Source organism: Nycticebus coucang, chromosome 5 (genome assembly GCF_027406575.1).
Source record: "Nycticebus coucang isolate mNycCou1 chromosome 5, mNycCou1.pri, whole genome shotgun sequence".
NCBI classification, from domain to species: domain Eukaryota; kingdom Metazoa; phylum Chordata; class Mammalia; order Primates; family Lorisidae; genus Nycticebus; species Nycticebus coucang.
The window spans coordinates 89,197,480-89,224,903 of NC_069784.1; the positions used below are offsets into that span (position 1 = coordinate 89,197,480).

The 27,424-nt window shown below is 40.3% G+C and overlaps 1 protein-coding gene across 1 annotated transcript in view; it reads right to left on the minus strand.

Moving 5' to 3' along the window:
* LAMA4 (laminin subunit alpha 4) overlaps positions 1–27,424 on the minus strand; it is a 162,193-nt gene that overhangs the window by 62,800 nt on the left and 71,969 nt on the right. The window contains exons 5-11 of the mRNA XM_053591244.1: positions 24,327–24,541; positions 22,073–22,168; positions 20,425–20,576; positions 17,850–17,960; positions 8,976–9,087; positions 6,055–6,222; positions 3,191–3,384 (exon numbers count right to left, since the gene is read on the minus strand). Coding sequence (XP_053447219.1) covers positions 3,191–3,384; positions 6,055–6,222; positions 8,976–9,087; positions 17,850–17,960; positions 20,425–20,576; positions 22,073–22,168; positions 24,327–24,541 — 1,048 coding nt within the window. The remainder of the gene's footprint in view (positions 1–3,190; positions 3,385–6,054; positions 6,223–8,975; positions 9,088–17,849; positions 17,961–20,424; positions 20,577–22,072; positions 22,169–24,326; positions 24,542–27,424) is intronic.

Here is a 27,424-nt window from a genome sequence, read left to right on the forward strand (position 1 = left end):
GTGACTATCTAGGATCAATTATTCTTATTTCTGCAAGGAGAGGTGTTTATACAGCTCGTGTGTATAATAAGTGTACTTGTAGTCAATGGCAAATGATGTGCTTCAATTTCATGGGATTCTGTCACGTATCATATACAGCATTAGAGATGAATAAAGTTAGCCTTGAAACAAAGAAAAATATTCTCACAGAAATACAGTCAACTTGAACAAAAGAAATTTTTTGAAAACTAATAATTATGAAAATGACATAATTAGTACTATTCAGCATGCTCCAGTATCTATGACATGTATGTAGAAAATAGAAAAAATTTCCTAATCTTTAAAAAAAAAAAAAAAAGGGATAGGAATAATCCTGGGAAGGCAGAGCTTTGGTTTATGAGGATCCCTAAACATTACTTTCTAAGTATTTTCCCTATTTTAAAATGTATAACCTTATGTTCATGGGATAAATATTTTTTATCATTCTGTTACCTTTGGAGTTAGAAGTCAGTTGACAAAGGAACGTAATTATGTTGTGTGCTTGATGTTTGGACACATCAAAGTGATTAATCTATGTGGGCATTTTTTTGGCTTTGTATAAAGACAAATTTTGATGTTATTCTTTTTTAACCCATGCTGTAGATCTAATGGCTAAATTTGAACTTAAAATACTTAAGCTTGTTTTCTGAAACATTGAGTCAAATTCCAACAAACTTACATCTATTTAAATCAGTTTGTCATAGGGAAGACTACTACATAGTGTACAAATAAAAGGTTGGTTTTGAATTTTGTTAGAAGGAATTAAAGTTTCATGATATCTAAATATGCAAAAGTACGACCAAGAATTAGAATAGAAGTGTTTAGTAATTTAGAGATCCAAGTTAATCTGAAATAAGTGTTTGTAATTAAGAATAACTGGTATACACAAATCATTTTTGTAATTACCTGAATATGCTCCAGGCATTTGCCTTTTCATCAACAAATGCAAGACATTGTGTTCAGTGCTAGAAAGATAGAATTTGTGCAAGACAGGAGTGTTGCCCTTTTGATGCTTCCAGACTACTGAAGGTAGACTAAAAGCATACTATACCACACACACACACACACACACACACACACACACACACACACACACACACACACAGAGACACACAGTACACAGCTAGCACTCAGCAATTAAAGATGCCTCCTGGACAGGAACATAGAAGAATGTATGATGAGTGTGATGAAGCCTGTGATCATTCCAGGGGTACAACCCACGGCTGCACCAGTGGGGAGGGCAGGACTCCTTTGGATGGTCAGGGTTCTTAACCTGGAGTTAAGATGGGTTATCTGAACTGGTTTGTCAACCTTATACATACGAACAATTTCCTCATGGCAGGAATATGTGTGTGTGTGTATTAGGAATACACACTTCCAACTTCAGGAGGGGAAGTTGGAGGAAGAAGAGTTGAATTTTAGCAGGACAAATCCACATAGCTATTCCTGCAGACAGACACCAGCAAGAAAGTGACAACACTGTGGGCTGGGCTACGAATGAGGGTGCAGACAAAGATGGAGGCAGTGAGGACTGTGAAATCACTGAGGGGAGAGAGGGGACAAAGGGGTGCAAGTTTGGCTGATGCCAGAGCTGAAGGTCAGGAATAGGAAGGAGACTGAGCAGGGCTTTAAAATACCTCCATGCTACGCTGTTCTCTCCTGAAATCTTGCTCACGCTGTCCATTTGTACTCAGAAGAGTTGGCGAGGCAAAGCTAGGGCCTACCATCTGTCTGAATCAGTAAAATGCTAAAGTCCCGGTATCCACAGGCATGAGGTTTTTAAAAAATTGTGCATAAGAAACATTTAATTGAAAGTGATTTTGGTGATCATTCACTTTTAGAACCGAAGTCTCTTCATAGAAGTAACACCATCTACTGGCTCGTTACATTTACAAAGTCCAATGTGTCCCGACACAGGCACTGACGTTGACTGACCACTAGCAAATGCTGTGGTCATTTACTGACAGTGTGTCACCCTTCCTCATTACAGACTTTCCAAAGGACTTTTCACAACAAGATCTGTTCCTAAAAATAAATTAATGGAGCTCTGACCATGTTAACACACTTGCATGTTTTCCCCAGCATAGGTGGATACAGAAGACTGAGCACTTTGCTGATGCTGACACCTTGCAGGGGTCCTCAAACTTTTTAAACAGGGGGCCAGTTCACTGTCCCTCAGACAGTTGGAGGGCCAGACTATAGTTTAAAAAAAAAACTATGAACAAATTCCTATGCACACTGCACATATCTTATTTTGAAGTAAAAAAGCAAAACGGGAACAAATACAATCACCCCGCCTCATGTGGCCCGCGGGCCGCCATTTGAGGACCCCTGCTATTGGCATACAGTTTATCACTACTAGTAGCTTGTGGCCATGTCTGGGACTTTTCCCTGCCTCTTTGCATTTATGTAGCCTCAGCTTAAATTAGGCTCCCTATCTCCGCAGCTGCTGAACAGCCAGCCTGTGAGATTTGCTTATCGCGCCTTCCAAACATACCATGTATACAATGTGACTTTCCAAAAGTCACACATTGCAAGATGCGTAGTTTTGGGCTGCTTTGGTGTTCTAGTGCTCTCAGTACAAAAAAAGCTAAGTGCTGCTTTCCCATTTGCAGGAGCAGGCTGTCCAGACACACAGACACAAGCACAAGAACAACTGCACTCTTAGCAGACCAAGAACCAAACACCGATCACACTTTCAACTTGATTTTGGGGACACAAACTTATATGAGTAATTTACAGCAGCAAAAAGTATGCCAATGTTTAAAAAGTATGAAATATGCCAATTTACATTTAAATACGCCAATATTTTTATTTACTTATTTTTTTTTTTGTAGAGACAGAGTCTCACTTTATGGCCCTCGGTAGAGTGCCGTGGCCTCACACAGCTCACAGCAACCTCCAACTCCTGGGCTTCAGCGATTCTCTTGCCTCAGCCTCCCGAGCAGCTGGGACTACAGGCGCCCGCCACAACGCCCGGCTATTTTTTGGTTGCAGTTTGGCAGGGGCTGGGTTTGAACCCGTCACCCTCTGTATATGGGGCCTGCGCCTTACCGGCTGAGCCACAGGCGCTGCCCCTATGCTAATATTTTTAAAAGTGTACACCAACTGTCCCTTTTTGGTGTAACTTCACTTTGTGTCCGAAGCGCTTCCCAGTCAGGGCCCACTGTACCTCGTGGTCCCGCTGCCTGGCTGCTGTGGCCCTGTTCATGTCTTCAGCGTCCCTGACACGGTCAAGGGCCTGGTCGAGTGATTCCTGGAGGTCTGACAACTTAGCGCTGTAGTCGTCCAGCTGCTCCAGGACGACAGGAAACAGAGAGCGAGTGTCGTCGTGCAGCCGCTGCCAGCTCTCAGCCTGGCTCAGCACTGGAAGACACAGACACGGCAGGTCAGTCCCCAGGTCTGGCTCCTCCCACTACCTCCCAGCAGTTAGCAAAGGGGCAAAACTACCAGGCCGCGCCTTCTTCACCAATTGAGACTGAAACTGTTGTTCACAAAAATAGCCCCATGTTTGACATTTGAAGTAAAAAATGCTATTTGTAGGCTTTGGGAGTCCCTGAGTAACAGTCAGTTAAAAGAAAGGTTTGATTATGTTTTATATGGAAATTGTGTCATTATACTCTGCATATCATTACCTAGGTCACTAATAATTTTACCATGTAAAGGATATCAATAGCTTTTACTATTAAAAATAAGCAAACTTATCTTGTCAACAATAAGGCAAAAAAGATGTTCATACCCACTCATTTTCTGTATGCTCTCTGGGCAGCTATTTTTAGTTTTTTAAGGGCAAATCCAAACTGTGATTTTGGGTGAAATAACAATTAAATGGCAATGACATGTTACGCTTAAATCTGTATATGCCCTTTGGTCCCTGCCCAAAGGCACATGTGCTGACAATGTGCCTTCTTTCTGTTTTTCTTCAGGGACTATTAGTTCATCTTACTGAGATTTTGTATTTTCTTTCACTACTGTGAGCAGAAGACACAAGTTCATGGCTAAGTAAAGCAAAGGGTTGAAAATACATTTGCTAGGTGAAAGGAGGCTGAGTGGGAGATGTACCTGGTCCTGTTTCCCCAGGCTAGTCTTGTTAAATTCCATAATAGGCAAGGAACTTGCAGGCATCTGGCTGTGACCTCACAGCTGTCAGTCTCATTCAGGCTTAAACCTGGGGACCTGGGGTGTTTTCTTTGGATGTCATTACTGTTTCTAAGACTTCACACATTTGCTACCCTAATAAACCTGTATGTCAATAATGTTTTCTGTGTGCTATCCACAAGAAGCATTAGCAAAAGTAGATAGTGACAATTGTAGGGAAATGACTTAATGTTCTTTAACACTTTTTGTGCCATTGGTCTCATTGAAGTCTAGTGAATCCTTCAGATTCTTTTCACAATGTGTTTTAAAATGCATATAATAAAATGTATAGAACTCAAAAGGAGACTAATATGTTTTTCTTTTTTTTTTTTTTGTAGAGACAGAGTCTCACTTTACTGCCCTCGGTAGAGTGCCGTGGTGTCACACGGCTCACAGCAACCTCCAGCTTTTTTTTGGGCTTACGCGATTCTCTTGTCATAGCCTTCCCAGCAGCTGGGACTACAGATGCCCACCACAATGCCGGCTATTTTTTTTGGTTGCAGTTTGGCCGAGGTTGGGTTTGAACCTGCTACCCTTGGTCTATGGGGCCGGCGCCCTACTCACTGAGCCACAGACGCCACCCGAGACTAATATGTTTTAAAAACCGAACTTCTAACAAGTATTGCGATTTCAAAGTGGCTAGAAGAGGGGACTTGAACTGTTACCAATACATGGTAGACAGTCAAGATGACAAATGCCTCAAACACCCTGCCTTGATCATTATATACATTCTATTGATGTCACAAAATATCACACGTTTCTCATAAGTATGTAAAATATTATGTATGAATAAAGACTTTTTTTTAAATTAAAAAGTGAATTGCTTTATTTTTGGTAATATATTTCATATATTATTTTGTTATATATTTGTGCTGCTTTATTAATGTATTAAGTAACAAGATCTAGAGGTAGATCTAATTACTTCCATAATTTTGAGTTATTGATGAATTTAAACAGTGTTGAGATATCAGCAGCTAAAATACAATATGTGAATGTGTGATTTCTTTTGTTGATTGTGTAAATTAAAAAGAATACCAATTCTTTGCAGCTCTTCCAATCACGAGTGGAGTGTCCATGGCCTTGGATCTGAGTTGATTTTGACCAGTAGAATGGATGTGCCATTGTTGAGTTCCAAGCATAGTTCTCAAGAGACTTTGTGCTTCCCATCCCTGTCCTCTAAGCAGGCTGCTGCCACATGAACAACCCTGGGCTCACCTCCTTGAGGTGTGACCCTGCATGGAGGGAGAGGCCTGGCCTCCCCAGCCAGCCCCAGACATCTGAGGAAGCCCAACCATGCCATAAGGAGCAGAGATGAGCATCCAGGTGGAATCTAGCCCAAATTGCCTATGCCCTGAAATCGTGAGCAAATAAATGGCCATTGTTTTAAATGTTTGGGGTGGATTGTTAGTCAGTAATTGATAACTAATACCGTGACCAAATCATAGTTCAGTATACCACTGTAGCTTGGTGCGTGCATTCATCACTAAATGTTACATTTCCACTGGCTGAAAGCTATTAAAAGTCATTTGTGGCCCTCACAATGTGACTACTGCTAGGCTGGTAGTACTTCTGCCTTCCGAATAAAATTTCTCTTCATGGAGTTCTGGGAATTGATTCCCCTTAGCCTTTCTTTTCCTGGTCTGTATGTTTTCACCAAGTTCCATGGATTCCTTATGAGATCTCAGCTATTTTTCCAGGGCTCAAAGTTGGGCCTGAATCTAAAAATCATAAAGTCTATTGTCCGGAAGGATTCTCTGAGGCCACATCTACAGTCTAAATAGCTCTGAATATTGGGAATTGATTGTTTTGACCAAAGGTTGCCTGCAGTGTGGTGTCCTCTCCCAGGCCCATAAAGAAAGCAAGTGTGTGTTGGGTGAGGTACGAGGGGAATACACCTACGTTCGTAGGCCTCGTCCGCCTCCTCGTCCACAAGCTCCCGCTGGGTGAGGAACGGCGGCTTGCGTCTTATCTCCTCAAGCATTTGCTGTGCCAACGCTAACTTCTCAGCGATTTCCTCGGGGCTAAGTTCTTGCTCTTCCCCATAATACAGCATCTTGTTGTTGATCTCTGAAAGGAACAACATGGTAAAACCAGGCAGCAGGGAGAGGTGGCCTGGCTCTGAAAACACAGGGGAGTGAGGGCTGGTGGGCAAAGGACAGCACAGATCCTGAAATGGAAAGGGAGGGTCGTGAAGGTGGCCCAGCCAGCCACCAAATATTCCAAGGAGGAGGAGAACCTGAGGCAACCACCCTCCTCTGCTTCCTGTGCAATGTCTTCAGAATGGGAATCAGCTCCTGCTGCTTTCATCTTTATCTGGTTTTCACAGTGATTCAAGAATGTTAATGTTCAATGTTAATTATCATGCCTTAATACTTAAGGCACACAAATCTAGGGTCTTTGATCAACCTTTTACATAAAATACTTAACTTGGAGAAAATGTTCAGCCGTATCTCTTGTCATATGTAGGATGTTTTGGTGGTATTGAACATATTTTTAGACAAAGATTTGACCATGCCAAAACGAAAGCAAATTGTTAGTTGTCCAAATGAGTCTTTCTATATATAAAATAGAGGTTTGTTATTGTTGATGTGAGCTCTTGTTCATTAATACTTGATTGTTAGCAGTTGCTATTTGCCTTCTGCTGTATGACTATTTGTTGAAATTGGGACATTTTGACTCTGGGTCATTATCACTCATCTCCATAAGTACAGTGGAGAATTTTAGAACTGGAGGGACCACTGACGCTCAAAGGAATTAGGCCACCTGACTAAATGCTGGCAGGGTTGGAATAGTTCTCTGACTCTCTCATTCCTTCTACATCTGATCAGAATAAAGGTATGTAACTGTCATCTTGTTCTATAGCAGCTCTGGGAGGAAGCATTTTATCTTCCTGGCATAAATGAAATTGTGTGTCTGTGGTTTACTATGATCTATGTGGTTGGCCAGAAAAGATGGGTAAACAAACACTGGTGTCCCATAAATCATGCCAGGATAAAGGGTTATATTTTATATGGATAAGAGCTTGAAGGTCACCAGCAGTTATTTTAGGGATGGTTAGGAATAAGGAATGACACACAACTGGTGTTGTTCAGCAATCCAGAATTTTGAAGGAAGGGAAATAAATGGGGGAAGAAGTTTTTAATGCTATAAATATTACTGAAAAAGTTATAGGAATATTAAAATACGTCTAAAAAAATTATTAAGGAATTAAATGTACTTTTGAAGTAAAGTCTAAATTATTTACCCCTGAAATATACGAAAAGATGTTTTTTCCCTTAGCACTAGAACTTGTGATGCTGAATTTTTGACATTATGGTGCAAACAATTACATTTATAATTTTGGCCTATTTTATTTTAAGCCATGTATGGTATAGACTAGAGAAAGGAAATAGAGACAATAATATTTTTGTCTTTGGTCTTTGGAGTCTGTAAGGTAAAAATAGAAGATATTTTTGCCATTTATATTTCTTTTGTATTTTTTCATCCTTTCCCATGCTTAAAAGGTCAAATAAAATATGAGTTAGAACAGCAAAGGTGCATTATTTTCCCCGAATGGCTTACGAGGGTGCTGGCATTATTTGTTGCCTAAAGAGGCATTTATTTCTCAGTTGGATGAAGTCACCCAATCTTCTAGGTTCAATCTTAGTTTTTCAGCAAGTCAATAGTAATTCTAAAATGCTATAGGAAGAGAATATTTTATTAGTAAATGTACAAGTCTGAAATATGGGAGGGGATATGACAATGAAAGTGCGGAGTGTTTAAAATGCATGCCATTCATTTTTACTGTTTGTTACAGGCATCAGAGGAAATGTGGCAAATGATTAATTTTGGGTTTATAGATTCCTTTGCCTGGCATATACCTTATGCCTCAGGATGAATCTACGAATCTCCCCCAGGAGTCCCTTTACTACCATTGTGTCCCAAGATGCACTTGGTGTTGTCATCTAGCCCTTAACATATAGTGGGATAAAACCATGGAAGTGTAGATACTGGATCTTAGTAGACTTTAACCCCCAAAATTCTTCTTATCCTAGAAGAAATTAAGTCTCTTGTTTTCTGCTGGTAAATTGCAGGCCAGCTTTTAGTGCACTGTTAAGATGGTCTTCGTGACATAGCCTGCACTTATCTGAAGCTAGAGCACGAATAAGTAAGTTTCTGCAAGAAGAGGTACAATCCGTTACCGTGCTTTAGGACAAAGACATTTCCCATAGCCCCCTCCCAGATTTTCTTCTGAGCTGGGGCCCCTGCCTACCTGGCCTTTAGGAAAGAGTATAAAAATAGAAACTGCCTGTGAGGATTTGGATCAGCTGAGAGTCTATTGCCATTCTAAAGGCAATGTTTTCTCTGCAAATAACTAGAAAAATCTGTGACTTCTACTCAACTCTGGCATTTTAGAAACACCAGAGCATGTGGTCTCCTCTGCGGGAAAGGTAGTCTATCATTCCATTTCTGTGAGATACCTAAAAAAGGGAATGATTTTGTACCTTGATTCTTTTTTTTTTTTTTTTTCAGTTTTTGGTCGGGCCTGGGTTTGAACCCACCACCTCTGGCATATGGGGCTGACGCCCGACTCCTTTGAGCCACAAGTGCCGCCCTGTACATTGATTCTTGAACATCACTAGACAGTAGGGATGAGTGCTCAGAAAGGCAGATAAACAAACATAAAATGAAGACTTTATATAAATTTAAACCTTCGATACTCTGACAGCAAGTTGCTGGCAAATAGCAAACACTCACAGTGGCCATTTTTTTGCCTGTTGCTAATAACACACGTGTTTCCTTGTCATTAAGCTGAACCAGAAGAGAAGACATTTATTTACCTTGGATTTTATCCCTCATACCATGGGCTTGCTGTACAAGCTGAGTTGCATGGTTAGTGGTGTCCAGGCTTTCCTTCTGAGCCAGCTGCCCCTTCTTTGAGGCTCGACTTTCCTACAAATAATGAATAGGAACAGTAGATTAAACATATGAGGAAGGAACTCGTATATGTGCATGTGGGAGTAGGTGGGCATAATGTCCATAAACAGAAAGTCCCTGGCATAGGAAAGCTCTATAACATATAAAATGGTCCCAGATCGTGCATGAGGGCTGACGGGATCCCCAGTTTCAGAATCACAGAATGCTATAAAATAAGATGCTCTCCTGTGTTGGCAGTCACTGTTCAATCCTAACCAACCATCTTTCACAGGTACCTTTCAACTTTCACTGTATCTCAAGATGCCAACCTAGAGAATTGTCCATATCTGCCAATCATGTTGACATTGTGCTGACCAAAGAGCTTAAAGATTCAAAGAGACAGCTGTCAAGAAAGCAGACAAGCCCTGAAATGCACCATGCTCTAAGTGGCTCTTGGGTGGTCCAACCGCTGCTGTAGTTGAATTGCCACAGAGATTTAAAGGATTATGCTCCCTGATTACATGCTGTTTTCAGTGGTTTATTCCAAATTCCTATTGACATGGATGGCGCTTGTGGACAAACAACTGCTCGAGCAGGCTTGGCTCAGTGATGAACGGAGCTCTTCTCTGCGAAGGTGATTCATTCTCCCAACTTGCAAGCTTCTGTTTCAGAGAGGTCTCAAGTAGTAGTTGTTGAAATTCAAGCCCAACTCAGATGTGGCTCTTGAAGAAAGATTGTGTGTGGGCATATGTGCATGGGTGTGTTTCTTTGTATGTGGCCAGGACAGGAGCATAGTAATGCTCAAGGCCAGGAAATTGCCCTGTATGCACAGCGTGAGGGACGTGTACTTCCTTTTGGGATGAGAAACACTGATTCAAGGGTTATGTTCAAGAGGACGCAGCGTCCTTCAGTCTGGCATTTGGTAAATGTTCACTCGCCTGGCAAGGTGCTCCATTGGTTCTGTTCTGTAACAAAGCGCTGGGGTATCTGAATCAGCTGCAGGCTGAGCTGCTGCACAGAACCCTGGTGGAACCATTGTACAGAGTAACCCCAGGGTAGGAGTGTGGCTATTCCAAACTTCTCTCCGTTCAGCCAGTGTTCTACCCAGAAGGGTATGCCATGATTTTACCTGGAATATTTATTTATTTTTATTTTTACATATACGTCTGTTAATTAGGTTTCCATTATTTTTGCCTTCACAAAATTAAAAAGACTTAAAGTTTAATAACAATCTTTAAGATAAGGACTAGAAACAAACACCTTGTAAAGAACGAACGAACATAAATACATTCAGAAAAGGGATCACACAATTGCTACATCGAAATCTTAAGCAATAATAATAATAATAATAATAATAATGCAAAGACAGTAACATTCACATTGTCAAATAAGAGTATGTCTATTATAGAATGCTTTGACTCTGAGATTCAGTATGGAGTCATCAGTTAACTTCTTATTTTTTCTTTAGTATCAAAAAATAGACAACTAATATTAATAAATAAAAGTAAAAGATAATTTCAAAAAACAGATCATGCTAAATCTTATAGACAATAGAGAAAGAAGAAATACATCAAAATCATTCTACTTGATCTGGGTACACCTGATATTAAAGTTGGAGAAAATATATTATTATAAAGGAGAAATTACAAACATATGTCACTTGTAAATGAGGATACAATATCCTAAACAACAATTAACATGTTGAGTTAAAAATTAATGTTTAAGTAATACACTTTGGTGAAAATTAAAAACAATTTATGTGAAAATTAGTCACTATTTTCTTTTCTTGTTCTTTTTTTCTTCTTTTCCTTTCCCTCAACCCTTCCCACCTTCCCTGTCTGCTCTCCCCTTCCCCCATGTCCCACCGTGTCATTAATTATCATTAATTGTCTTCAAATCAAAATTGAGTACATAGGATTCATACTTCTCTATTCCTGTAATGCTTCACTAAGAGTAATGTGTTCCACCTCCATCCAGGTTAGTACAAATGCTGTAGAATCTCCATTTTTTATGGCTGAATAATATTCCATGGTATACATATACCACACTTAGTGATCCATTCCTGGGTTGAAGGACATTTAGGTTGTTTCCACATTTTGGAAATTATAAATTGGGCCGCAATAAACAGCCTAGTACAAGTGTCTTTATAATAAATAGATACCCAGTAATGGGATTGCAGGATCAAATGGGAGGTCTATGTTGAGTTCTTTGAGGTTTCTCCACACTTCCTTCCAGAAAGGTTGTACTAGTTTGCAGTTCCACCAGCAGTGTAAAAGTGTTCCTTTCTCTCCACATCTGCGCCAGCACCTGCAGTTTTGAGATTTTGTGATATAGGCCATTCTCGCTGGGGTTAGGTGATATTTCAGGGTGGTTTTAATCTGCATTTCCCTAATAATTAGGGATGATGAGCATTTTTTCATATGATTGCTGGCCATTCATATGTCATCTTCGAAGAAGATTCTAGTCATCTCTCTTCCCCATTGATGTATGGGATTGTTAGTTTTTTTCTTGTGAATTAATTGAAGTTCTGTATAGATCCTGGTTAATAAGTGTTTGTCTGATTCAAAATATGCAAATGTCCTTTCCCATTGGGTAGGATGTCTATTTGCTTTGGTTGTTGTCTCCTTGGCTGTACAGAAGCTTTTCAGTTTCATTAAATCCCATTTGTTTATTATTGCTGTTGTTGCTATTGCCATAGCAGTCTTCCTTATAAAGTCTTTCCCCAGGCCGATATCATCCAGTGTTTTTCCTATTCTTTCTTTGAGGGTTTTTATTGTTTCGTGCCTTAAATTTAAGTCCTTTATCCACCTTGAATCAATTTTTGTGAGTGGAGAAAGGTACGGGTCCAGTTTCAGTCTTTTACATATGGATATTCAATTCTTCCAGCACTATTTATTGAATAGGGAGTCTTTCCCCCAGTGGACTCTCTTGTTTGGTTTATCAAAGATTAGGTGGCTATAAGTTGTTGATTTCATTTCCTGGTTTTCTATTAGATTCCAAATGTCTATGTCTCTATTTTTGTGCCAGTACCGTGCTGTCTTGACCACTAGGGCCTTGTAGTAATACAGCCTAAAATCCAGTACGGTGATGCCTCCAGCTTTGTTTTTATTACTAAGAACTGCCTTGCTATACAGGCTTTTTTCTGGTTCCATACAAAACGCAGAATCATTTTTTGCAAGTCTTGAAAATAGGCTGTTGGTATTTTAATAGGGATGGCATTGAATTGGTAAATTGCTCTGGGAAGTATAGACATTTTAACAATGTTGATTCTTCCCAGCCATGAGCATGTTATGTTCTTCTATTTGTTAAAGTCCTCTGCTATTTCCTTTCTTAAGGTTACATAATTTTATTTATAGAGGTCCTTCACCTTTTTTGTTAGGTATATTCCTACGTATTTCATTTTCTTTGGGGCTATGGTGAAGGGAGTTGTGTCTTTAAGTAACATCTCGGCTGTTGTTGGCGTATACAAAAGCAACTGACTTGTGGACATTGATTTTATATCCTGAAACATTACTGTATTTTTTAATGACTTCCAAGATCTTGTGGTTGAGTCTTAGGATTCTCTAAGTATAAGATCATATCATCAGCAAAGAGGGAGAGTTTAACCTCCTCTGCTCCAATTTGGATGCCCTTTATTTTCTTGTCTTGTCTAATTGTGTTGGCTAGAACTTCCAGCACTATGTTGAATAGTAATGGTGACAGAGGACAACCTTGTCTGGTTCCAGTTCTAAGAGGAAAAGCTTTCAGTTTGACTCCATTCGGTAAAATATTAGCTGTGGGTTTGTCATAAATAGCTTTGATCAGTTTCAGAAATGTGCCACCTATGCCTATACTCCTCAGTGTTCTAATTACAAAAGGATGCTGGATTTTGTTGAATGCTTTTTCTGCATCTATTGAGAGGGTCATATAATTTTTTGTTTTACTTCTGTTGATACGGTGAATAATGTTTATAGACTTGCATATATTAAACCAGCCTTGCATCCCTGGGATGAAACCTACTCGATCATGATGTATGACTCTTTTGATGATAAGCTGTAATACGTTGGTTAAGATTTTGTTGAGAATTTTTGCATCTATATTCATTAGTGAAATTGGTTTGAAATTCTTTTTAGTTGGATCTTTTCCTGGTTTTGGTATCAGATGACCTGGAATATTTTTACAGTTCTCAAGTATAACCCGAGTAAGCGCCCTTCTAAGCTGGCCAAGGAAGAGGCTTTATATCATTCTCTCCACACAAATAAATGCCACCAGATTCTTGAAGCTTCCTTGGCAGTGGTGGCATAGCCATCAATCCCTCTATAAGCCGTGGGCTCTTTGAAGGGACACTGCCTTCTGAGTACTTGTGTTTCTTCCTCCAATTCCAGTCCTCCCCCTGGCTTATTCCTGTACCTCTCAGAGAAAGAATTTTTGTAGTCATAGGAAATTAGATAGTGCAGAAAATAAGATAAATTTTATTCTTGATGTCACTCCTTCCCACTTTCAAAAAATACAGATATATACACGTAAAACATTTAAAAATTGTTAACAAGTTCATCTTCGCTCCACTTTGAGCTATATTTTGGCAAAGCATAACACTCATATTTTTAACTTTGGCTTCATTCTTCCAGGGAAACCTCTATTGTTGTTTCTGTGTCATTAAACTTATTTTTCAGATGGAAACTGAAGTGATGAAAGACAGCTGGAGAAATGTACCTCTAAGAAAACCTCTTCTTTCTGAAACACCAGAGGGCGCTGAGATACAGATAGATAGGTAATTGAGGGCTGATAGAGACAGATATTTATATGCTATACATGTAAACAGGACTCAACCAGTGTTAAAGAGAAACAAAATTATTTTAAATTATAAAATTATGAAATATAATATGTAGTGATGACTTATTTAAACACTTTTTTTCTGTGATTTTGCTTGTGAAAGGAACATGACACAGGCACATGCTGAAACAGGCATGCCTTGCTTTAAGAAAAACTGAAACTATCACAGTTTAAAAAAAAAAACAACTTACAGTTCTAAACCAGTTGGTGGTTTACATTAAAAATGGATTAATCATTTACTCACTTCACCAGTAAATTATCCTTGTACATAGTTGATATAAAAAGCAGCAAGAATTTTTTTTGTAATATAGTTTATAAAGGGTAATACACTTAGAATATTAATTCTAAAAAATCAAACAGATTAAATAAGAGTGATAACCAATATCTGGAGTGATCCTATATTTTATTGTCTAACCTGGGACACTCTTTGTGAGTGAAAGGGGGAAGTTTTAGTAATTACTCTGGGACACACACAAACATAAACAAGAAAGTCCTGGACAAACTACTAACTGGAATGTCAGTATGCTATTTCAGAATTTGTTACAGTAATGTCTACCTCTGTGGGTTTACCCACCTCCTAAACATTTATGACTTCTGAATACCTTTCTAGGTCTGATCTATCCTCTGAGCCACAGACCCAAATCTCTAGCTGCTGTCTGGGCAATCACAGACATCTCACTCTTAAGAGGTCCTGAGTAATCCATTTTGTATTTCAAGTCTTAGTTGTCCATTTCTCCAAGACAGAGCTTCGCTTCTTGCTGATCCTCACCTCCAACTGCTCACCGAGTCTTTCTAATTCCACTTGCTGCTCTGGCCTCTCTTCCTGTTCTCTACTACCACAGTGCCAGTTCACCCCTGTTCTCTATGAAACCTTTTCCAATGAAGGCAAGATAGCAATCAGCTACTCTCTCACTTAGCTATTCTCTCACTTAGACAACTGTGGCAGTCTCCGGACTGTCCTGTCCTCAGAGACTGCACTCTCCAGCCCTTATCCAATCTGCAGGGAAATGTTTACCAAATGCAAATCTGATCAGCTCATTATTCTGGGTAAAAACTTCAATGACTCCCAAATCCACAGGATGAAACCCGTGTGTTCTTGGGCATGGTGGGCAAAGTTCTTTACTATTTGGCCTCTAACAACTTCTTCATAATTATCTCCTGCTTTTTGCCTTACAATTAATCCTCTGTAATTGACCAAGGCCATAGTTCTAGTCCCAAGAGCGCACCTGTTGTTTAACATCTCTCTGCTCACATCTCTTAGTACTTATCCTTTGCTTGGAAGTACTTGAGGACTCCTAGTCCTTCTCGGCACACACAGTACTCACCTTCTCTGAGAAGCCTTTCCTAATGTTCCCTTGATGAAAGAGTTCAAAATTTCTTCCTTAGGGTTACCTTTTAGCCTGTACTATGCCTCTCTTATTGAATTCTGTATTATAATTTTGCTTTCACCTTTCTATTTACCTATTAGACAGTGAGCATCTTGAGAGCAGGGGTTTATTATATTCATTTTAGTATCCCTAGCACCTAGCATAATAACTGTTATATACCAGATGTTCAGCAATTCTTTTGAAATAGAAACCTAAATAGGCATCCCTCCATATCTGTTCTGGAATTGGTTCCAGAACAACCTTTCTCTCTTTCATCTCTTGCTGATGTTGAAGGAGGGAGGAGGACAGGGAAGAAGAGATAGAGAAGTGGAAGGGCTGCTACAGAACATCTGGCGCCACCCTAGGATACTGGGCATTGTGACTCCAGGCTCTCCAGTGGACCTGTAAGACCAGATAGAAGGGGCAGCACGGAGATAGAGAGAGGATCACATCTCCTCCTCTGCTTGTAGCCTAGGACCACTCTGACCTTGAGCATTATGGCTCTGGGAACACAGGAGAATGAAATCGTGGCAAGATCTTTGGTATTTTCAGTACAGAAATGATCAGCAATGGCAAGAGTGAGGCCCTTTTAAGCACCAGCTGATTGTGAACACAGGTGCATGGGAATCCTTTAGAGGATTCCCTGAAGCAGGTAGTGGGAAAGGGCTGGAGGGCTTATATATGGAGGTGGGGACAAAACTCATAACTATGTGAATATAACTGGTGAGATTTAGGTCACAGGAGATCCAAGTGGCGGGTAATCTGCAAACAGAGGTATTACTTGTCAAGTTCAAGAGGCACCACTACTCTGATTTTTATCACTGTGGGAACACACAATGAAGTCCTTCACTTACTTAAAGTCAAATATTATTTTCTTGACAGAAGGCTTTCTAAGGCAAAGCTTTCTTTAAATTTTTCTAAGAATCAATCCTGGTCTAAGGACTTGAAAGATGCTTGAGAAGTCATTAAGACCAGCTCTGGGCATTTGTTTCGAAATGTTTCAGCAGGTTTCTGCACCATCAGGACTAGAGTCAGAAGAACAATATTTTCAATAAAAAGTGATGGAAACAGCCTGGTGAAAGTTCCTAGTAGCTTTATCATCAATCTCACTTTTCTGGTCTATTCTTGTTATCCAGGAGCCTTTTCTACTGTGATGTCAATGTCAAGTGTGTGTTATTTCCTCTCCATTATTAAAAGTCTGCAGTTAACTTATATTAGAAGTGAGAAAATTACAGAACAAAGGGACCAGTAACTCTGTCTGAGCCGTGGGAAGAGCTAATCTTGGTGAAAACATTTCTTCCTATGTTTTCTTTAAAATTCTTTCCTCAAGAAAGAATTAAGTTGTCTTTAGCAAGTTCTAGCCATATCCGATACCAAAATGAAGTAACAATGAGTTTTCACAAAGATTTCTTCCTTGGCATTTCCTCTGAAACTTAAAAAGATTTCACTGTTCTTCAAATGCATGTGGTTGGATTAATACGCACCAGTGCATGGGAACTAGGGAACAGTTTTATATGCATTTCAAAGTAGATGGATGGCTCTTCCAAGAGTTCAAGTACAGTAATTTACATTTTTAGAAGGATATACTCTTAAAAATTTAGGAGGTACAAGGTCAAAAGAGAAAGAACATCAGAGTAATTTTAACTTATTTTTGCAGAACATGAGAATTGTTTTGAAAAGAACTTTAATAGTTTTTAAAGTAAAACACCAGTGTCTGAAAGCATCAGAAAAAAAATAGTTAAACATTTTAATATGTGAAATACGGTGACTTAGGTTGTAGTTTTTTGATTCATATGGCGGATGGATGGATATTTTTCCACTAGGCTCTTGGGGAGAGCATTGACTAGTTTCACACTGACTCACTCATGTTTTAATTTTTTTTCTGGTGATAGGTGACAGATTTTGCAAATCATGTTTTCCTCAATATTTTTCTTTGTCTAGTTGACTTTTTTGTTTATTTGGTTGTTTTACTGTGTATTTGAAATTTTATATTATCAACTTTATTATCTCTTTTTATTGTAATTCTTCATGCAGTTTTTAAATGTAGTGTTACTCCTTTTTGAGGTTTAATAATTATTTAGTTCTATTTTCTTATGAATTTGAGATTTATATTCTTTAATCTTCCTGGAATATATTTTAGTCTGTGATGTAAAACAAGGGTTAGAAGTAATTTTTTTTCCTGCCAAAGAGCAAAGTTGCTTTCTTGGGACAATTCCTTTGCCTTTTATTTATCATTTAATGCATCTTTTAGCCAACATTTAAATTCGTGTTCTATATAATAAAATTTATTTTGGATGCTCTCCAGCTCTCAGATGCAAAATGCTAAGCAAACAGCTGCAGGACTATCCTAAACTGAAACATATATCAACCATATTGATCAGCAGCAAGTACACAGAAACATTCCCAATAAACATAGTTTCTCAAGAAAGTCAATGAAAATGGGAAGCGATGGTGGAGACTGAGTACGCTAACTTTCTCCACATGCCTGGCTTTGATTTATTTTAAGGTATATGGGTCACTGCATGGCTGTGTTAAGCCTCAGTAGTTTATGACTAGCCAGGCTCACATCAGCTAAATCCTTTCTTTGAAGACTGTCCCAGAAACAGAATACATACATACCTTTTCGGCTAATTCCTCTACATCAGACAGAAGGCTTTTCATCGTGTTCTCAGCATTGTTGATTTGTATCTTTCTTAGGACATACTGGTTTTCTCTTTCTGACAATTTTGTCTGTGGAAAAAAATGTGTTTTGAAAATAATCAATTGATATACACACTGGGTTATTAAAAGTATATATAAAACTCAGCGTAAGATGACTCAAGAATGGAGTGTGAGCCGCTCTTCTCAAAATAGTGGGGTCCACAGGCTGCTGCAGGCTGGTGTGAAGGGTGGGATCTGCAAACTGATGGCTGCGATTCTGGGAGCTCCACTCACTAGGCTGGGGACCTGGCATGGGGCTGGGCTGGCCCCAGGGAGAGAGAACCTTTTTCTAATTTGCACAAAGGCGCAGTATAGGCTGGTGGTAGCCCTCTGTGTCTAATCTTTAAAATTTCAACCTAATCAGACCTTCGAAGTACTGATCAACCCACCAGAATCAATGTAAAGAAAGAAATTTATTGGGCTGTGCCTATGGCTCAAGGAGTAGGGCGCTGACCCCATATACCGAGGGTGGCGGGTTCAAACCCGGCCCCGGCCAAAAACCACGGAAAAAGAAAGAAAGAAATTTACTTTCTTCTCTTTGGTGTAAAAAGAGTCTCTGTATTTCAGATCACTTGCTTCCTTTTGCATTTTTGAAGAGTTGTTCTAAATGTGACTTCACTCAGATTAATTTGATTTATGCCCTTCAATCTTGGCAATGACCTCCTGTCAGCTATGATGATACCTCTCTTTAAAATGTGCCTTTGAGCAAAGAGAATTTTAGTGGTCTAAGTGGCCTACACCTGGGTGACTCACGGGAGAGTTAGTGCCTTCGCATGTCCAAATAGGTGAGTTCAGATAAGAATAATCCCTAAGTTTAGAATCCTAAGTAGAAGGCTCACTAAGATTCCATTCAGACTAGAATTGTATAATTTTTGTTTTGATTTAGACTTTCCATATGTGGCCAATTGCTGTAGATAACATTTGCACTTCCAAAAAGTAATGAGTTCTTTTTATGCCAAGTACTGTTCTAACTTCTCTACATATATGAGTATCAACTCATTGAATTCTTTAGCAATCCATGAAATAGATGCAGTAATTATCCTTAATTCCAGATGAGGAAACTAAAGAATAAAGAAGTTATATAATTTACCTAAGGTCACACAGCTAGCAAGTGCCAGATCTGGGCTTTGAACACAAGCACTCTGGTTTCAATGTCTGTGTTTAACCATTATGCTAAATTGACTAGCAAAGTCAAACAATGTTTTGGCACTAATTCTATTGTCCTTCCAGTTAATTACTATTGTTTTAAAGAAAACTTTTGTGGTTGTGATAGAAGCCTATGATTTAGAGGAAAGAACCCTTAAAATTTAAATATATAAGTACTTTTAAACAGTGTCCCTCTGTATCTGTGAGGGATTGATCCCAGGACACCTTTGGATATCAAAATCCATGAATGTTCAAGTTCCTGATACAAAATGATGGCGGTGTTTGCATATAACCTATGCATATCCTCCAGAACACTTAGTAATTACTAACAGGTAGTAATTATTTATAGTACTAATGCAATGTCAATGCTGTATAGATATTATACTGTATTTTTGTTTATAATTTGAGTTATTTTTATTATTACATTGTTCTTTTGTATTGCTTTAAAAAATCTTTTTTGATCTGTGATTAGTTGAATCTAAGGATGTGTAATACGAGGATGCAGAACCCGTGGATACAGAGGACTGACCGTACTTCTACTTTTCACTGTTGGCGGCCTTCAACTTGTTTCTTAACCAGTACACCTATGAGGAGAAACAAGCCATGTGTGTACATTTCTGTGTCTGAGTGAGTGTGTGAGTGTGGGAAATGAGAGAATGTGTCTAAGTGAGAAAGAAATTTGGGTGGGGGGCGGCGCCTGTGGCTCAAGGAGTAGGGCACCGGTCCCATATGCCGGAGGTAGAGGGTTCAAACCCAGCCCCGGCCAAAAACCACAAAATAAATAAATAAATAAATAAATAAAGACAATGAGCTTTAAAAAAAAAAAAAAAAAAAAATAAAGAAATTTGGGTGGGGGAGAGGAGAGAGAGAGAAGGAGGCTTCTAGAGAAACCCAACTTCTTGCAAATTGAGGTTAAGGTAAATGACTTGAACAACTAATAAATGTATAGCTTCACCAAGGAAATAAGAGTGTTTTCCTTCTCTCAATTGTTTTGTACATAGATAGTAGTATTTGAGTCATTTCATTTTTCATATGATCTCTATAGATGGCAGCTACCAACTGGTTTGGACTGAAGCTCATGATTGCAATCAACTTTTTCTAATTTCCTATGAAATCATTGATGTTATGTATTTTAATACCTACAGGTCTAACAATCTCTAACACAGTGATGAAATGCAAAAAAGGGCAAAATACAAAATGATGTATTTTGTTATGTATTTTAATACCTACAGGTCTAACAATCTCTAACACAGTGATGAAATACAAAAAAGGGCATAGGAGGAGCTATCAAGTCCGAGCCTGTGAAACCAGAGTGAAAATACAGCCAAAGGTCCAACACCCAGCATACTTTGAGGAGGTAGATGGTGGCGTTGATTTCATTCACGTGCCTATGAGCGGCGGCCCCCGAGGACACGCTCAGCAGCCCAGATTTGCTTTCCTCGATGGACAGCGCTGCTAGCCGCAGGTCATCGGTCAGATCCCAGATGCATTTGTCACAGCCTGGAGGTAAAAAAGGAATGCCATTTCTTCAGAATCAGAAGTCGGCTGGGAAGCATGCTGCTGTAAGTCAATCAGGAATGTGCCCTTCCTTGGTTACTACCGTTTTCATTTTTGTTTCCTGAGGAGCTGTGATTCTATTCTTGGTGCCAGCCAGTGAGATGGCTGTTTGCTGGGCACCCCTCCCTTCCTATTAGCTTTCCTCAGTCAGCTCAGGGTCCATCACAGCCTTTGCCTCACCCCAGGGAGGGCTCAGCTTCCTCCAGGGTCCAGCCCCCTGTCTGGAAGTAACTTCAGCACAGGCAAGTCTGCAGGGTGTCCCTGGGAGGGTCGCTCTCTGATATCTGGTGAGGGTGTCAGCCTTCAAGCTGGACCCAGCATGTGGAGAAGTGGGTCCCATTTCTCAGCGCTCCTGAGTTCCTCTGACCACTGTCCTTCACCCCTGGGGCCCAGGGCCCTCCTGTGACATTCTCAAAAGGACGCCACACCCTGCTTTGAAACCTATGTTGACTACTTTCTGCAATTTGCCGATTGTTAATCTCTTTCCCATAGATTATACTCTGGTTTAGAAAACTGATCAAGGGAGACTGGAGTGTTAATTGTTGTTAATATGTTAATTTGTTATTTGAAATTTAACATGATCTTACCTATGACCTCTCTCAAGGGACTGAGTCCTCACCAGCACATCAGGCTGGGTTGGGGACAAGCTCGGGGCCAGGCAGGCATCTTGACATCTTTAAATTGATCTTGCCTAGGGGGGTCAAGGACCCTTGTTCCATCAGTGGGTGAACTTTGCCAGCTTGTGCCTCCCACCCTCTGCCATCTTCTGAGATGAGATTCACTGGTGATAGCAATTTTTCCTGCTCAGAGGTACTTAGAGACCAAGACATTTTAGTTTATGGGAGGGGATGCCTAATGTTAAAATAGTCTTTAACCCAAAAATTTGGTCTCCAGTATAATTGCTCGTGATTTGATTAACATGAGTGACAAAGAAATCCAGGAGAGAAAAAAAGGCAGCTTCATTTTGTAAAGCCTGAATATTTTATGTCTGATCCCACTTCCAATTTGGACAAATTTGGCAAAAGCCACTTAAATGTCTTGGTATCTCAGTTTCCCTAGGTGTAAAGCCTTGTCTGAATGTCAGGTGGTCTGAAGACCTGATGAGACAACATGGAAAAAGGAGCTAAAAAGAGCTCTGTCATCGGGAGTTGTCTGTGACTCTGCCTCTACCCGTTAGGCAAGATGCTTAATGTAAAGACGATAAAATAAGCTTTCTAAAATAGAGCCACGCACATGTAAGCCACCTATTTGCCAGCTGGAATTAAATGGACCACCAAGTACTCTGTGCAGGGTCTATTTGGTTGAAATGCAGACAAGGTTAAATCCAAGGGTGGGACTCAGCATTTTCTAGAAAGTGACATTGCATAGCCCTGCGTCATCCCACACCTGCGGCGCATTAGGGAAAGTGGGGTTAGTCAATCATGTATTGTTATTTTTACTTATGGTTGGGCAGTCCATGCCTGTAGGGGGTTCAAAACCTTCTTCCAAGCACTCTCCGGTTACGCTGTCACATGGGCCTCCCCCACAGTTGCACACTGTGGGAAACAAAAACAAGAAATCAGAGATTCATTTTTTAACACTAAAAATATGGTAGTATTGTCATGGTTTCTAGAAATGCTAGCAGCCTCCTTAATTCTTCAATGGAGGATTCAAGGATCTAATTCTTAATTAGATCCTTCCTTAAAACTGTGTGAATTCTATGATATAGAGCATGAGTCCTGAAACTGCGGCCCGTGGGCCACATGAGGCGGTGTGATTGTATTTGTCCCCATTTTGTTTTTTTTTACTTCAAAATAAGATATGTGCAGTGTGCATGGGAATTTGTTCATGGTTTTTCTTTTTTAAACTATAGTCCGGCCTCAAACGGTCTGAGGGACAGTGAACCGGCCCCCTGTTTAAAAAGTTTGAGGATGCCCGAATAGAGATTACACACCTCACCCAAGTAAGCCCCTGTCAGGTGAGATTTTCACAGGGGTGACACCAGGCAAAACTGAATCTAAGTTTTCTGGTATTTCTCTTCCAACTCTTTGGGATTCTGAGGTGACTGTGCAATTGCTTTAGTCCAAAAAATCCTGGTAAGTTTCACAAGAAATTAAATGACCATGGAGCTTGTCATATAACTTGAAATTGAGAGCCATCGCTTCATGGCAGACTCATACTCCAGTTTAATTTAACTGCAGAGTTGATCATTGCCAGGTGTGAGGGGGGAACCGCCTGTGATGGGAGGGTGAGGAGACCCAGGAGCAATTCTTGGCTCCCACAGTGCTTGTCCTGTGGCAAGGCAGACTCCAAACATCCAAATGATGGCTATCAGAGGGATAACCAGAAATAATGTCATGGAAAGAACTACGAACATGTTTACATGGATTTAGGAGACCTGAGAGCCTATTATTCATCTACGGATGATTTTTAATAATCTTTTGAAAAAAAAACCCCAAAATCTAATCTTATCGGTCTGTTCATTTGCTACAGCGTTTCTGTGTGGGACTTACTTTGTAATATTTAAGGAGGCGTTCCTTAGCAATCTATGCTAACAATAAGCTGAAATACAATTGTGGATTTTCTCCTCCTCTTAACTGTCTTTACAGAATAACCACAAAAAATCAGCTTCATGGGGACATCCATTTATTACATTTCAGCTGTTTAATGTTCCACAAAATGCAGATTTATTAAACCATTCAGCAGTAAGGATCATGCTTTATTGCTTCTAATGTTAGCTTCTCTTTGAAGAGTGATCTGCATCTTTGTAGTTTAAACATAAGCCTAATAAATGTTTGGAGAATCAGGATGTCAACCTTTCAGGTATTGCTTTTGCCAGCCCTCTTCCCGATGACTGCTTTCTTCCCCTCTTTTCTGACTAGACTCCTTCTTTCCCACCATCCCTGTCAGTGTCCTGCATCTGTGCATTGCTTTCTTGTAGACACGTTTACTTTTATTACAACATCTGAAGATGATACATCTTCCTCTTTTGATTTTAAACTCTTCCCTTCTTGAATCTTTCCAAGTGGAGATCTGTTTCAGAGAGGATTTCCTACAGGAGCATGCCCACAGGAGCAAAAATACTTCCCTCTCTCCCTGCCCTCCCTCAATCCCAGCTTTCCTGTTCTCCTAGAGAAAGGCAATTTAACTTCATTTCTGAGAAGCCTCACTCTATGTGGCAAATGAACTGGAGAAATTATGAATAAAATTTGTACATTTCAATCTAACTGATGTCTAGGAATGTTTCTTATGCTATTCTTGAAATATTTACTCTGAAAATTTGAGAAAATTGGGAGGGGGCAGGGTGGCTTGCTAATGTATTTCACTGAAATGTCAACATAACTGAAAGAAGAGATACAACCTCCAGAATAAGAAAACTGATTTGAACCATGCAAGATTTTATTCGGTCCTCTGGTCAATGGGAAGTAAGTCACAGGTGTCTATTTATTACTTTGATCAAAATTGGAGGGATATAAGATGATACCCAGAAGTTCTGTTTGTGTTAGTGTCTCTTAGTTCATTTTACCCATGACTTAAGTTACATCTTTCTATCTCTGGTGAGTTTGGGATGTACGTTCCTGAGGGGAATGAACATTGCCCTGGAAAGTGACAAGGAGGCAATTACATCATTTAAGATAAATACTTTATCTGACTTCAGCATTAACAGAGGGCCTTGCTGGCCAGGCAGCTGGCTTAGTATTTATGGTACTGTACCTGCACAGTTCTTGGCTATTCTGGCATCCCCGTAGTAGCCAGGAGCACAGCGTTCACACTTGAACCCAGTGGTGTTGCGTAAGCAATTTCTGCACTGGCCCGTGACTTCATCACAGTCCTCAAAGATCAGATTGGGGTCTGAATTTCCACTGCAGTCACATTTCTTACAGGTGCTTCCAATGAGCAAGGGGTTTCCATAGTAACCAGGCGCACACCTGAAGGGGAATATCGCACATTTAACATTTAGCGTCCATAGTTTTTCATCCTTTTAATCCTCTCTCCTACAGAGAAGCAAGGTACAGTGGATATTTGCAAATTGTTCTCCCAGCATCCATTCCCATTTTCCAATCTTTCTAGTAGAACCAAACTTCGTTTTTAAGAACCCAACTCTCCTCATTGTGCTTTGTAGGCTATTCTGTTCAACCAGGCCTTTAGTTGTAGATGCGTCTGTGTTAAACTAGTGTGTGGGCATTTTTGATTATCCCAGGGACTGTTGTGCATAGCTGACACTGGATGAGTGGAACCAGAAATGCTAAATGTATTGCAATGAAATGCATGCAGATCTCAGGGTACCACTGAGAAATGTCCTGGCCGTAATGCTAATAACACCACTGTTGAGAAACATTAATTTAAATCGCACTTTATCTTGCAACAATGAATTGTTCAAGTCATTGAACAAATTCAAATGGGATTGGCTCAGGAGGATTCAATCAGAGTGTAGCTCAAAGTTGTTGTTTGAGGGTTAAGCACAGATATTCTCTCCATTTTCAGAACAAAGAGGTAGCTGGTGACACTCTGAGCTGTTGGCAGCCACCTTGAGACTTAGCAAAGCCGGCCTGGAGGCAAAGCGGATGGCGTTGCTGACCATCCACAGATAAACAGAGATGGAGCCCAGGTCGCCACCCATCTAAATGTTTTAGGTATAAGAGTATTTAGTGCAGGTAGATCCAGTGCCTAGGGTCATGCTGGGTGGGTCCTTACCAGGACAGCCCAGCCGGTTGGAGCATAGAGACTGAACTCCACCCAGCCTCTGCCCTCCTGGCGGAGGAGCTGTGCTGTCTAGCTGGGGATACCTCTTCTGGGAGGAAGAAATGCCTTTCTCTACTTTTCCCACAGGTGCCCTGCAGGCCAGCAAGGCCCTACTGGGACTACTGGCCCCACCCAAGGGTGCACCTGTTACCAGGCCAGACCACAGACTTGAAGGAATGAAAGACTTATGTTGCTAGATCTCATTTCGGAAGAAAAAGTAGAAATTTGGATTTTTATGTGAAATCACAATTTTTAAAAGTACGATCAAATTTTCTAAGAATACTGTGTAGGTCGAACTCCACATATTTGCTGGCTGCCTGTGGACTCTGTTTTGCCATGGACCCTAACTCAGTGTGGAAGGTGGGTGGCCTGGAGGGGAAGATACTTTGGGAGTCACTGGAAAGAATTTGTGGTCATACTGTAAGGGGACCGAAGGTCTGGCACACTGAACTGCCAACATAACTGAAAGAAGAGATACAACCTCCAGAATAAGAAAACCTCCTCTGGCACTGGAGATAGTTCTGAAGTGGGAGAGAGAGAAAAAAAGAAAGAGAGGCAGCTGGGGTTTTGAGTTTGATGAGTGTGGTGATGGAAGGAGCCACTCTGGCTTCAGAGCCTGGGTGGATGGCAGCCCCGATCAGGGAGATGAGCTGGGGTGTGAGGGCCTGGCCTGGGGTGTTGGCCTTGGGAATGCAAAGGAAGAGCTTTCCAAGGAAATCAATGTGCACTGGTCAGCAATAATAAGACACTACATTTTTAAAAGACTTCCCTTTAAAATAAGACCATCATGATTCAGAACATTTAAAAAACAGAAGTGAAAAATTACACCTATAAGCCAGGACCCTGATAAAATTACTGTCAACATTTTGTATTCACTTTTCCAGCCTCTATCTCATGCCCCAGTGTTTTGGTGTAATTGTTGGGAAGGTGCAAGTTCAATCTTTGCCTGCACTGTCCCTCACTGCTGCAGCTCCATAAATTTATTTGTTACCTCAGGCACCTGGGAGGGAGGCCACACAGGCCTGGAATTCTGAGGCCGAGAGGCTACTTCAGTTTTCCAGGGTCACAGAGCTAGAAAGTCACCATCAGAGTCCAAACCCTCTAACCCTGATGTTCTTTCCTTTGCCCCACCCTGGACCACACTGCTGCTTGCTGCTGTGAATGAATGAGTGAATTCATCCGACAGAGGGACAATTCATGTCCACTTTATGTAAGGCATAGAGGGAGTCAGGAAGAGGAAGAACACACAGCTCATGCTCTGAAAGAACAGGAAATGGATTAAACACAATCATGCACAACATCATGAACTCTAGATATCAAAGTCTATGAAAAAGATGAGGAGGAAGAAGATAAGTTCTACCTAACCCAGAAGGAGCAACTCCATGAGGAAACACTCCCGTGAGTTTTGTTATTCATATTTTCTCATGTCTTTGCCCTCAGGTTTACAGGCCCTTTGGTCCACAAGCCAGCAAAAATTATTTGTCTATGGAACATGTGGCTACATTGAATTTCTAGCCTTTGATACATACAGTTCACCAAACAGAGAATATTAGACTCTTAGGGCCATCAAAATGGGACTACCTCAACGTGTACTTGGGAATCTTGAGGTCTGGGAGGGAAGGGACTTGCCCAGATGCCAGGGACTTTCTTTTCTCCATTTAATTTGCTCTCTACATATTACCTATCTGAGTTTAAAGAAACGTTGTTGTTGGTGGGTCAGAAGCAAAGCTAGAGTATTAGTCTGAACTCTGGATTCTACAAATTTTACATAATGAGCCCATAAACACTTATGGTATCCCCCAACAAACACCTACATTTATAGATAAGGAAGTTGGAGGGTATAAAACAAAAGGACTTGTTCATTACTGTATGCCTCAAACCTCTGAGGGACTCCAGGATTGATGCTCTTTCCACCCCAGAAGTCTGGCATTAATAAAGTCACTAACTAATACATTAATGATTAGAACAGTTGAATAATCAGAGAGCCATGTTTCCAATCCTGCCAGCAAAGAGCTAATAACAAAGACACAAATGGTGAATATTTGCATTTTCAGTCAGCACTGGACCCT